The following is a 12,806-nucleotide window of genomic DNA, read 5'->3' on the forward strand; positions in this document are numbered from 1 at the left end:
TATGAAGTGGAGTTTTATTTTGGCTCCTCAATATTCATGAAGAATAAACATTAAATTACTGAAATTACTAAAAAAAAACTTGGAATTACACCATTTTTGCTTTATGAATAATGCATTTTATGTAACTTACTTTACATTTACTTATTTTATGCTTTTCATGTGTCTGCTCAGCTGTGTTATTTGAGTATCATCAAAATTCGTTTTTATGTTTATATTTTCATTTTAAAGCTTTTGCAGTTTTGACATCTTTAATATGCATCTATCCATACATTTTGCTAACATAGTTGGAAAAAAATGCTCTTAGGCTACTTGTTTGTCATTAGAGCAAGAGCCACAAAATTAAAAATTCAAGGTTTGTTGAACTATCAAATCTTTCATTTAGAATTCAAATGTCATAAACAACAGAGCATGTGCTAATTCAATGACTGCAAACTAGTAAGTGAAGATGTGGTCTACTATTAAGTATCTTATTTGGATCTTAAATGATATAGGCTACCCTTTTGATACACAACACAGATGTCAATATTGTCGGACTATCCCAATTTTTCTACCCCCAAATCGGCTACTTCGGAAAAGTGTACCCCAAGATTCGTTTCTCCCAAACATCTGGTAAACTCAAATGAGTAACATTCCTGAGGCTCATACGCATGGCTCCTCCTCTTTGAAAGAAGAGCGATTAGAGTTTGTGAAAATTTGAGAGTGTTTGATTGGTCACGACACCAGTCAATCACGAGCTCACGGACGCGAGGGGCGGGTTTAGCGGATCTAAGGGGTTGTGCCAGTGTCAGTGGCGTTCCTCATTCTCGACTAACCAAACAACACACAGTGAGATGAGGCGATCAACATCCACTAACCATTACTCCGGCGTTTCTTTTCCATCATGCTGATACAGAGCGCGCACATTTGGGGTTGTTTTGATGCCCGTTAGAATCTGATGACCCGCAGTCCCTCCGTTCTTCTGCATATCTGTAAACAATTGTGCATTTTTGCACGTGTCAGATTGTTTGGCGCACACTGGATCAGTGAGAGAAGTTAGGTACTGGCGGCGCTTTTTAACTTGTTGCGCGGTGATGCAAGTGTCCTATTGTGCAAGAGAATGATTCATGAGTCAGTTATTATACATATCATTTGTTCTTCGAGCTATTTGACGGGCAAAAGTTCCTTTAGGATGGACTCAAGGAACGAGATCCATTCTCAACCTGCCGTACAGTCTGCGCAATTAAGTTAAATTGGACTACCGGGGCTACCCAAAGACGCAAATCAAGAGTTGGATGTGGACGTTCTTGGGTCCAATACGTGCGTCTTTATCAGGGTAAAAATTATATTTATTTCCTAACCAACACATTCTTGAGATGTCGGAGTCTTACGAGGACGGGGTGTGCGGAGATGGAGCTCCGGAGTTCATCCCACCGAGAGCGATTCGATCAGGCCGGCGGAGTGGAGTCGCCGTGCCGCTGGTGGAGCGCGATGAGGCGGCTCTCCTGGAGTCGGTGAAAACGGCACCGAGGAGGAGCAGCATCATTAAGGTAATGGCAGAAACACGCCTGAGTTGTCAAGAGTTTGGTAGTGTGAATCGTACATGTCTGTTCAAATGAAACCATAATAATAATAATTCAGATTGTATATATATCAACATGTATAAGAAACAGCCCGTATCCTTGTAGTTCATACAAGTTATGACAGGTTCAGTTCTCGTGGAGTTGCCTTAAGCCACGGTTTGTGACTTGATCAAGGACGCAATGTTAAAACTTGTGGGGTTGGTATACAGGATGTAGCCCAGTGGTTCTCAGCTAGTTTTGCTTCAGGACCCAGACGTCACATTAAGAGCAACCCAAACTCGGTACCAAAACTGCTCTTAACAAAAAGGTTCTTAAAATCGGACATTGAAATTTTTTAATATTACGCTTCTGGTAAAAAGTCATTTCTGGCTAAATAGAGTATGACTGACTGAATGAACAACATTTGATATTAACAACATTGGTCCCACTTTATATCAAGTGTCTTTAACTACTAAATTAATCATTTGATACAATGCACTTATTGTGTACCTGCAATACCTGCATTTAATAACAGCTGTAAATAATGTCTGTAACTACTTTGTTGAGTTACACCTTACACCTTAACCCACTCTTAAACCTACCCATACCACCAAACCCGTCCCTAACCTTACCCGTATCCCACCTCAATAGCAGAACAAGTGTTTTGCAATACATCAACACAATAATTCCTTATTGTACTTATTTTTTTATGCAAGTACATAGTAGTTAAGGACACTTAATATAAAGTGTGACCACAACACATTTTTTATTGAAAAGTTAACTATAAATGATATGGTTAATTACATGTTAATAACTTATTTTTAGTATTGTTTTTCTCTGCTGTCTGTGACCCAGAACAGACCTGTAATCCATTTAGCAACCATTGTTGTAGATTCACACCCAGAAAACTGATATTAGCATTCCTTATGAATAGAAATAATGTTAAGTATATCCATAAATATAACTGTTGCAGTTGAACCTTTAACTTGATATTTCTTGTTTCTTGCTGAATTCACACATCCTCACCTGATGACAGTAGGAATTTAACTACAAGAGAAATACTGTCATGCCTTTAAGTAATTGTGATATTGCCATGAGTTAATGTTCTTAAAGACCTTCACAGATTTTAATGGCATTTACTTGTCTATCATCCACATAGGGTCAAAAGCATTAGTTTTTTTTTAGTGCAGGTAAGATTTTGCAAGTCACTAGATCGCTAATCATTAAGTAACGTCTGCTTTACTTGGATGGAAGCATTTTTGTCCCCTTTTACAAAAAAAAATAAAAAATCAGTGAAACGAAACGTGCCAGAGGCCGTTTTCCACTCAATGGTTGTTACAGTATGTAAACTGCAAGACCATTGTGACCTAAAGGCTGGCCTGAAACACTTCCATTTTTGTAAGAATAAACCAGAAAATGGCTAAACAGAGGTATTATGTAAGAACTTTCTCAGCATTTACAAGGATCCCTGAATAAAATGACATGTCAAGAGGTCAGATCAACAGCCAGACATGTTTGAAACACACAAATGCCCTTAGGGTCTTGGGTTTACTAATGCTTTAGATAATAATGGATCCAGTGTTATGGACTAATGCATCAATGGCTCTCCATCAGTACTTTGCAGTGAAGGTCAGCCAATTATCTTCAGCATGATTAGGGAGAAGGATTACGAAGCAAGCCAACGGGGCCAGTGACTGACTGAGGGGCCTCCAGCTATGAGTCTCTGCATACGTAACATTTATAAAACACCTCTGCAAGTAACTGTCGCCACATCTGTGACACAAAATGTTATCTGTGTGTTTTGTGGTCATAATTGCAACTTTTTTGCAATGTTATTTCTAGTTTTGACATAAAATGTTGCATTTGCGACAATAAGGGCCTCCAGCAAAGCTGGTGCCACTGTAACTCACAAGACTGTAATTCGTGTGCTACCCATAACCAATTTAAGAACACTCTTAAAAATAAAGGTTCTAAAAGAGGGATTTCACAGCAATGCCACAGAAGAACCATTTTTGGTTCCTCAAAGAAACTTTCAGTATGCAGTTCCTTTAACCTTACAACCTTTTTTCCACTATTAAGAACCTTTTGTGTAATAGAAAGTTATATGGATGTGAAAGGCTCTTCATGGAACCATAGAACCAGTAAAGAACGTTAAGACTGCACTCACAGGTCTTGAATAGGCTCTCTTAGTTCAGTGAGCAGGAAGTGGCTCAGGATAATTGACAGATGGCAAAGGAGCTGATGATGTCAGTGACAGGCACTGTCGATAGAGCGGAGAGAGGGGGCAGCGTTCATATGTGACTCATCCCAGACCGGGTTCTTGGTTCAGTTTGTTTCACATCCAGAATGTGAGTAATGTTCCCTGTCCCTCAGCCAATGTACGCAGCCCTCCAAGACAATGTCCAGAGCTATCATTGGTTTTTAAATGGATGTAGAACTTACACCTATTTAATACAGACTTGAGAACTTGTTGCTTGCCTGATATCTACAGTGATCTCGCCGCGCAGTAGTGCATGAGTAAGAGTGCACATCAGTGTGGAGTTGAACCTGAGCAGGCAATGATAATAGTACAAACTAATTGATTTGGGATGTAACTAATTGATAAATGATGTAAAGTTTCCCATATTAATTTGCTATACATGTGTTCTTGGATTGCTGACAGAGTTTGCATTTGTTAACAGTATATTAATGTGTTGCTCAAGAGACAATCTGGATAATAGCCACTTGTTGACCTGCTGATTTTGAAGGTACTTGCTTTCTTGTGTTTGAATAAAAGAAATTAAGGGCCTACATACATTTCATTGTGTGTGGAAAATGGAAGAGGTGTTAAGTAGGAGTGCGAGTACTTGCTGCCCACTGTCCAAATTTGACACTATATTAGTCCATTATAAGTATCCATTCATAAACAAAGTGCATGCAAAATGTTGAATTTACTTTTACTTAATTATTTAAAATGAAAATGTTTTTGTTAGCTCTAGAAATCAATCAACAGATTTTCAACAATCAACGTGACCCTCATGGCATGGTTCGATACATACTGTATATCTGTATAAGACACTGAACTCACAATAAGATTTTATTGCGATACTCCAAGATATGGTAAAAGGTTAAAATGCTAAATTTGGTATTACATTGGTTAGAAATTAACAGGATTGGACTTGGTGCTGATAACCCAATGCACAGGACAATGGTGAAACCATAATAAAAATATTCATGATTCTGAAGCTGAAAATACAAAATTATTTTAGACTAATATGCTTTCACTCTGTCACTGACGACTAGATATATTTAAAATAATGTAGGCCACTTTTTACTGGTAACATAAGACATTTGGCATTATCAGGACCCACACATATCCCCCCCATTGCATTTTTACATTATATTCAACATTGTATATAGTAGTTTAGTGTAGTACTACTGACACTAAAACTGTAAACTTGAATTTTTTCTCTCACAGTAACAGATTCTCACTATCCACGATACATATTGTTGCATTTTTGTATTGCAATATATTGTAACACAATATATTGTTACACCCCTAATATTCTGCAGTACTTGAATAAAGGAAATTTCACAGAAAATGCATAATAGTACTTGATTAGTTCACTTTAAAATGAAAATTACTCCATGATTTACTCACCCTCAAACTTTATAATGGCAGTGAACGGGGCCCACGAGTTTGAAGCTCAAAAAAGTGCATCCATCCATAATAAACGTACCCCACACAGAAGGCGGTCTGGCGGAAGCTAGATATTTTACTTTATAATGTGTTAAATATGGATATTTTTCTTACACATATGCATCGCTTCGCTTCAGAAGGCCTTTATTAACCCCCCGGAACCTTGTGGAGTATGTTTATGATGGATGGATGCACTTCTTTGAGCATCAAACTCGTGAGTCCCATCCTCTGCCATTATAAAGCTTGGAAACATCAGGATATTTATTCATATGACTCCAATTGTGTTCATCAGAAAGAAGAAAGTCATATACAGCTAGGGTGTCTTGAGGGTGAGTAAATCGTGGGGTAATTTTCATTTTAAAGTGAACTAATCTTTTAAGAATAGTATGAAGTACAGTTACTCGGTTACTTTAAAGTTTAAACCGTGTGTTTTGATGTGATTTTCATGTGGAAATAGGAAACCACTCTGTAAATTTCAGAGGAGCTTTAGTGAGTTTTGACAGTTGAGCAGAAAAACAAACTTGGGGAAGCTCAAGTACAGAACCCTGGGGAACACCTTGCTCGTTTTCTCAGCCTCGTGAGCACTTTCCATTTTAATCAGTGCTGTCTGACCACGGCTAAGTATTGTGTGTCCATTACAGTCTTCCATATAATCTCTACCTCACATTTCACCTTATTTGCTGTATTTCAAGATTCTCTCTCATTTCCTTTTCGTTCTTGCCAATCTCTGCCCCACTTTTTACTCCCTTCCCCCTCCATGTTTTTCTCTCCCCACAGTTTTCTCATGCAAACAAAAATAAAAAATACATCTCTCACTCGAAGATGGGTTCATCCAAAAATGTTAATTCTGTCATCACTTCCCCTCATGTTGTTCCACAACAGAATGACTTTCTTCTGTGGAACACAAAAGGAGAGGTTTTGAAGAATGAACTAGTCAGAATTTAACAACATCTAAATTCTATTATGATATTAAACACTTTGTAAAATACTTGCTGTGAAGAAACCCTCAGGCCCCACCGTAGGATCCATTATTCATTGTTGTCCAATTTAGTAATTTGACATGTTTTTTGATCTTTTTGATCACAGTAAACTTTGTTCTGCATTGTTGCGCTCTGTTCTGGACAGTGATTGTTTAAAATGCGTCACTGGCTGCTAGTCAAGATCAATGACAATGTAGCTGCTATGACACTGTGTGGCTGACTTTGTGTGACTGACTTTGTGGTTAAGTAGGCCTGTGTATGTGAGTTTGACGATGTCCTGAAGGCAGACTGGACTCTCTGTCCTCTAGTGTCACTCAGATACTGGTGCCACAATCCACTGAATGCTGTTATCCTTCCTATCTGACACAAGTGCTCATCTAAGTCTCTGGGGCCTCTCTTGTGATCATGTGGTCTAGTGTGTGTTTTTTGTGTGTCTGTTATACAAGTTGGTTTATGATCCAAATCTATGTGGAAAACTAGATGAGTATGGCGACCACTATCGCGGTCTAGGTGTCAATTGGAAAGTATACACATTCTTTTATTAGAGGGTGCAAATTTGGACTTTTCTTTGTGTGTATTTCAGTGAACTTGGCTCTGTTTCCTAGAAGTACCTCAGGTGCCTGCACCCTGAAGACTATGGGCCCTATCATACACTTGGTGCAATGCAACGGCAGGCAGTTATCATTTTCACGTCCAGCGCCACATTGTTTAAATAGCAAACACACTCTTGCCCATCTGTTCGCCCATGGGGTGTGTTCGAGATGTGCTCGGGCGTATTGTTGGCACGTTGCTATTTTGAAGCATTAAAGGTAGGGTAGGTAGGATTTGGTTAAAAAACTTTTTTTCCAAATTTGTTTAAACTTTCTTTATATATCAATACATAATTAAAATGTAAGTACTCAGAAAAAGAAAGTATAAAAATTGAGTGTCTGTAGACCTCTCACGACTGTTTTAAAGACAGCTCATTATTTCCATTCACTCCACCTTCTCCCTTCTAGGTTCTTTCCAAAGCCACGCCCCCAAAACACATGAACGCGCTACGCCGACCACGATCAGCTCAGCTGAAAGACGCATTATTTACCTGAGGCGAGCGGAGAAGAAGTGCATGTAGTGACATCATGTCAGAATCACATGTAATAAAAAATCTAACTTTATCATTAACATTGGTAGAGTATATAAAAACAAACCAAGGGCCGAAATAAACGTGCAGGTAAAGTTCCCGGTGAACATGGTAAAAGAGTTTAGACAGAGGGTAGTAGCTAAATCTAACTTAGTTCTAAAAAAAGTTCCTGGATGCGGTGTACTAGCTTTTACACATGCATTTTGTTATCTAAAGTTACATTTTGCGAAATTCAACACGACAGTGATCAACTTGAGCTAAGCATATTGAGTATTTATCATCTCTACTAATGGTTCGCTAAGTGTATAACATTGTAACTTTATGCTAGGTAATGTTATGTTAGCTATATTAGGCAGCTACGTGTACCTACTTTTTGGTAGGGCTGCCTGCTAAAATTCGCAAATCCCGGGGCAAAATATCACATAATTGGGGTCGCTTCAACCCGCGGACATGAAAAACAGCCCGCGGCAACAGTGTTTGAAGTAGCCCGACTTGGCAACACTGGGGCGCACGCATGTGGGCAGATCCTGGAGCAAAAGCGGCGGTAGCCATGGTAGCGAGAGAGAGAGTGACAGTCGCCCAAGCCAATCACTTGTTTCGGCCCGAACGAAAATAATGAGCGGTGTTTATTGCAGATCAAAAAGTCTAGAGTCACTCGATTTTTATACTCTCTTTTTCAGAGTACTTAAATTTTAATTATGTATTGACATATAAAGAAATTTTAAACAAAATTGGACAAGTGTTTTAGATCATTCTTACCTACCCGACCTTTAACCAACAAAAACCTGGTCTAAAGTCAATAGCGCTGTATTTTTTGTTATTTAAAGCACAACGTGCGTACACTCTGCTTATCACACACACAGAGACACACGCAGCAGCACACAAACATGTATAAATATTAAAAATAAAAAGATTCCTCTCTGGAGAAGTGTTCAGTCTTTCCGCTCGCAAATTCTGCCATGTAAATAGCGAATCCGCCATGGTGCAAAACTAGCTTTTAAAGGGATTGGGAGATGGTTTACTGCACGTTACGCCCAAAACACACCCATGACTCATTAAGAGACTAGGTACAACCCTTTCAGACCATGCTCCTGGCGCACCAACCTTTTTTTCCGTCGTTAAACTAGCAAAAGTGGATTCGGACACGCCCTAAGTGCACCTGCACCATGCGCTTCAGACCATGCACTCAGATCGTTAAAATAGGGCCCTTTGTCTCATTAACATTTTTTTTTTTTTTTTCAGTGCCAGATGAAAACTGGGCAGAAAGTTTTCCTTGTTTGGCCACTCTGTTTGAGTCGAGGCTTGTGAAGAAAAGGCAAAGTAATGCCAAAATTTGTTTTTAGACAAATTGCCAAAAGCTGAAGACTATTGTGAAGTTCAAAACATCATTACCCAAATTTTGAAGCTAGCTGCCCTTGGTTGTTGTGTCAGCATTTGATAATTTCAAGTAGCATTTTTTTTACGGTTATCATCACTACTTGGTGTGGAGCCAGCTGGAATGCAAAGACGTCAGGAGGTGATACAAAAAATTAATGGAGAGATTCTCAGGGGTGAAGGAGTGTGATAGCTGAAGGAACTATCTGTTTATAGCTTCCTGTTTAGTAACACCCAAACCACAGCTGATGTTGAGCTTGTCTAGTGCACCCTTTTAGTTACATCTGCAATCTGCACTGTACTTCATTGTATGTTCCCATTATGATAACAACAATATTTAAAAAGGGGACTTTAGGGGGTGGAGCAAGGCAAAGGTATACTACAAATGTCAGAGTGTGACTCTAAACAGGAGTGACAAGGGAAAGCCATGCGTGCTTAGGCGTAGACAGGAAATAGAGAACAACAGATCGTATGATAGCATGAAAATATGAAGAAGCTGAATGAGAAGGAGGGGTGTTGAAATAGATGGTTAGTAAATTTAATCTCTAGAGCACGCTTTAGGGTGGAGCTCGGCATGTGGGTACTCAACTGAGAGCAGCCGAATTAGAACTTCTCCCATGGTCAACCACAGCCTACAGAGAAGTGAGCTTTGGCGGTAGGGGGATGTTTGGCGAGTGTTAGATGTTTGGGGCTAACACACAGAGATATGGTCACAAACATGTCTTCCGTGATGCATGGTAAACAAATGAGGGATGAGGTGACTCGAAAAGGACAAGTGTATCTGTTCAGGTTCTTTACATTGTTGTGTATGCACCTCTTGGATGAAGTTCTCAGCCTGACAGGGTGAAATTTACTCTGTTATTCGAGCCTGCAGTTTGTCATAGAAGTTCCCCAGCCCTCCCTGGGCATGGCGCACAGGGTACAAGCAAATGTCTGAGAAGACTGACTGAGACCCTAGAGACAAATGTTCTCAGCATGCTAGATGACATGCTCATCAAATGTTCAGTGGTTTTGGTCAGTGAAGCACAAATTAGTTATTTTTTTTGTTTCCAAATTAGAATTCAGCAAAAAATCACACCCATCTCATTATAACATTTGTAATGTGTCTAAATGGCGTGTCTTTTATGAACATTTGTGACATGCTATGTTTTGGCCCATAGACTTCTATTATAAACTTTACAGTAAAATTCATGCTTGTCTGATTTTATAGTTAACATATAGTACAAGTTTGTAATATGTTGTTTGCTTGTCGTTTCATTTACCATTAAAGCGATTGTTGTGTCTAGTGCATGTGTTGTACAGTCTTTCCGCAAGAGTGTGCCCAAGAATATAAAGGGCAGGCCAGCAAGAATGTAATCTTGGATTCTGAATTGCGATGATTTCACTCCAACTCGCCAAGGAAATCACTGGCACACACAGTTGGGCTACCATGGCAACCGATGGGCCTGACACAATCCACCTCAGTGTTCATTGACATGCAGAAAGCGGTTTTGTAGTCTGGGGTGTGGTCACAACTGTGTCAGCTGAGGTCTACCCAACATGCTCTCATGTTCTTGTTCCTCTCTTTAAAGCAAAGCCTGGCGTGTGTCTCTGTGGGAATGTGATATTTCACTTTGGAAGAATTACAAGGAACACTTAAGAGTTCCGCTGAGTTTCACCCAAATGCTCTCCCTGCGAATAACAACATTATTCTCTCCATTGTGCATGGAGAGATTCTCCATGCACAAGCACTAATTTCCTACTTTAAATTCTTATTTTCATTCCTCCTTCCGCAGATAAAAGCAGCGTTTGGTCCTTTGACAGTTGAGAGAGTATGTTTAGATACAATATGGCATGCTATGAGAGATAGTTCCTGAACGCAGTTTCTGTAACAGGATTACATTTCTAATCTTCTCCTCATCTACTCACAGTCTCTGAGTAGCAGTGAAAGGGTAAACAAGATGAAAAGGTGGACAACCAGAGGCAGACATTAGAATATTCCAGGTTAAATACAATTTAATACAATTTGGCATGCAGTGGATTACCATGGTCTTGTCCCTCAGCCTTTAAAAACATACAATCATTGTGTGTACAGTAATGCACTTACAATGTACGGGTAGGACAGATATTACAACAAAAAAAGGACATTTGTGTTCGCCCTGTTTGGGTTTATTTTTTGATAATCTAAGGAATCTACAGAAATGTAGAAATAATGCTATCAGTCAAAATCACCTTTAATCTTTTCTTTTTGTTTTTTCTCTTTTTGTCCAAGGACGCACACTCATACGAGTGTAGGGAGAAGGAGAACCATTTTTTTTAACAGAATCCAACAAATTCCTACACTGTAGAGCTGCACGATCGCTTAAAGATGCGATCTTATTCTTAAATTCAGCTTTGTCTATTAGACCTTTGACATTCAGATCTGTTTTGGTTAGAATTTATATTAAACGATATGTTAATTTGTTTAATAATAATAATTTGTTACATTTATATAGCGCTTTTCTGGGTACTCAAAGAAGAGAAGGGGGGAATCTCCTCAACCCCCACCAATGTGCAGCATCCACCTGGATGATGCGACAGCAGCCATATTGCGCCAGAATGCCCACCACACACCAGCTGATTGGTGGAAAGGAGACAGTTGTCTATTCAGAATCGTGGTCTGCCAATTTAACAAACAAAAAAATTGTGATTCTCAATTTATCCAGAATCTTGCAGCTTCACTACACTGGTGACATTTCTCAGGTGTGGGTAGAGTGTCTTGTTTTCATTTGTCATTTCCTCCTACATGATTTTGTGTGGCAGTTGTATCTACATGCTGCCTCTTCTTCCATTTTTGTTTTATGACCTGTGGCAACCACCGTTAAGGTGAAATACCGCCACCTACTTATGCTGTCAACCAGAAGGTTACTGGTCTTGGATTATTTACGATATTATTATGTGTAGTATCAACATGATATCTATATAAATGTTTTTAAGTATCATGGTTATCAAATCAGTATCCTGCGACATCTCTAGTGATCACATTTGTTAACGTAACATGTCTGTTTGAAGGTATATTGAGTATTTAAGCTTCTGGCATGACCATCACAGGCTTTCTAAATGTTTTAGGCAAATTTTGAATCACATAAAATTTCAATGTGAAATGCTTGAAATGCAAAAAACAAACAAACCCCTGAATAAAATGATATATTTTTTGGAATTGTGCATAAATCAAAATTCACATTTAATTTGATGGAAACCTTTTTTTCCCCCTATAAAATGTTCCTTGTTTTATCCACCTAAATGAGTAGAACATTTTACAGCTTAAATGACAAGCATTATTTAACTGAAAACATTCATCTACCGGTAAAAGCAAAATAATGAGCTGCACATATCTGTTTTTAACCCCCCGGCCTGCTTGCTCATTTTCCATTGTAAGTGCATTACTGTAAACCAATTTTTTCTGTTTATATATATATATTTGAAGGATGAGTTGGAATTATTTTCTGTGGAAACCGACAGCAGGCCACAGAACTGTTGCATTTATCCTGGAATATTCCTTCAATTGAGCAGATGGTTAAATGTGAAATTTTTGTGTGTTTTGCTTCATTTTGTGCGTGTAAAGCTAGCCATTGTCTTAGCTGGGGGAACCGACAAAATAATTAAAAGACCGTGAAACAGATGGAAAATTTGGGAAGACGAAAGTACATCCACTTGTGCTTGAATTCTGAAAGTGTGTTGTAATCGCACTTATAATATGTATCTTTTTGGTCTAATTCTTTCCATGTCTTTCCAGACTCTTCCAGTTCAAAACCTCAAACCGAACCCAGTTACAAGTCTGTCCTTGTATCCAAAACAAAACTTTGTTGACTATTATATCTGATTACTCATAATGCCACTATACTCATGCATGTCTGATTTTGGCTTGAACATTTCAATTGGCAGTTTTTAGTCTTCATGCAGTTGTTCTCCCCTCATTTTCCCATCATTTGTTCTTTTGTTGTTTTGGCTGAGGTTCATTCGCTCACTTTCACATTTCTTCTTCTCCATCAGTGAAGCTTGTAAGTCGCAGAGTAGACATTTCCTGCTCCGCACCAGGATTGAAAGTGCCAGTGACTCTGTGATCTTTGACTCTTAAAAGAGGCAGGTTGGGCAGT

General features: G+C 38.9%; 1 protein-coding gene across 2 annotated transcripts in view; it reads left to right on the plus strand.

Moving 5' to 3' along the window:
• The first annotated feature begins 813 nt into the window (after positions 1 to 813).
• The window catches only part of plcl1 (phospholipase C like 1), a 74,507-nt gene continuing 62,514 nt past the window's right edge, over positions 814 to 12,806 (plus strand). Inside the window, exon 1 of one of the 2 annotated variants that reach the window (XM_079822117.1) lies at positions 814 to 1,526. In XM_079822117.1, coding sequence (XP_079678243.1) covers positions 1,353 to 1,526 — 174 coding nt within the window. In that variant the 5' untranslated portion in view covers positions 814 to 1,352. The remainder of the gene's footprint in view (positions 1,527 to 12,806) is intronic. The other variant, XM_079822118.1, reaches the window with a different exon arrangement.

Source organism: Gobio gobio (genome assembly GCF_949357685.1).
Source record: "Gobio gobio genome assembly, chromosome: 7".
Taxonomy (NCBI): Eukaryota; Metazoa; Chordata; class Actinopteri; order Cypriniformes; family Gobionidae; genus Gobio; species Gobio gobio.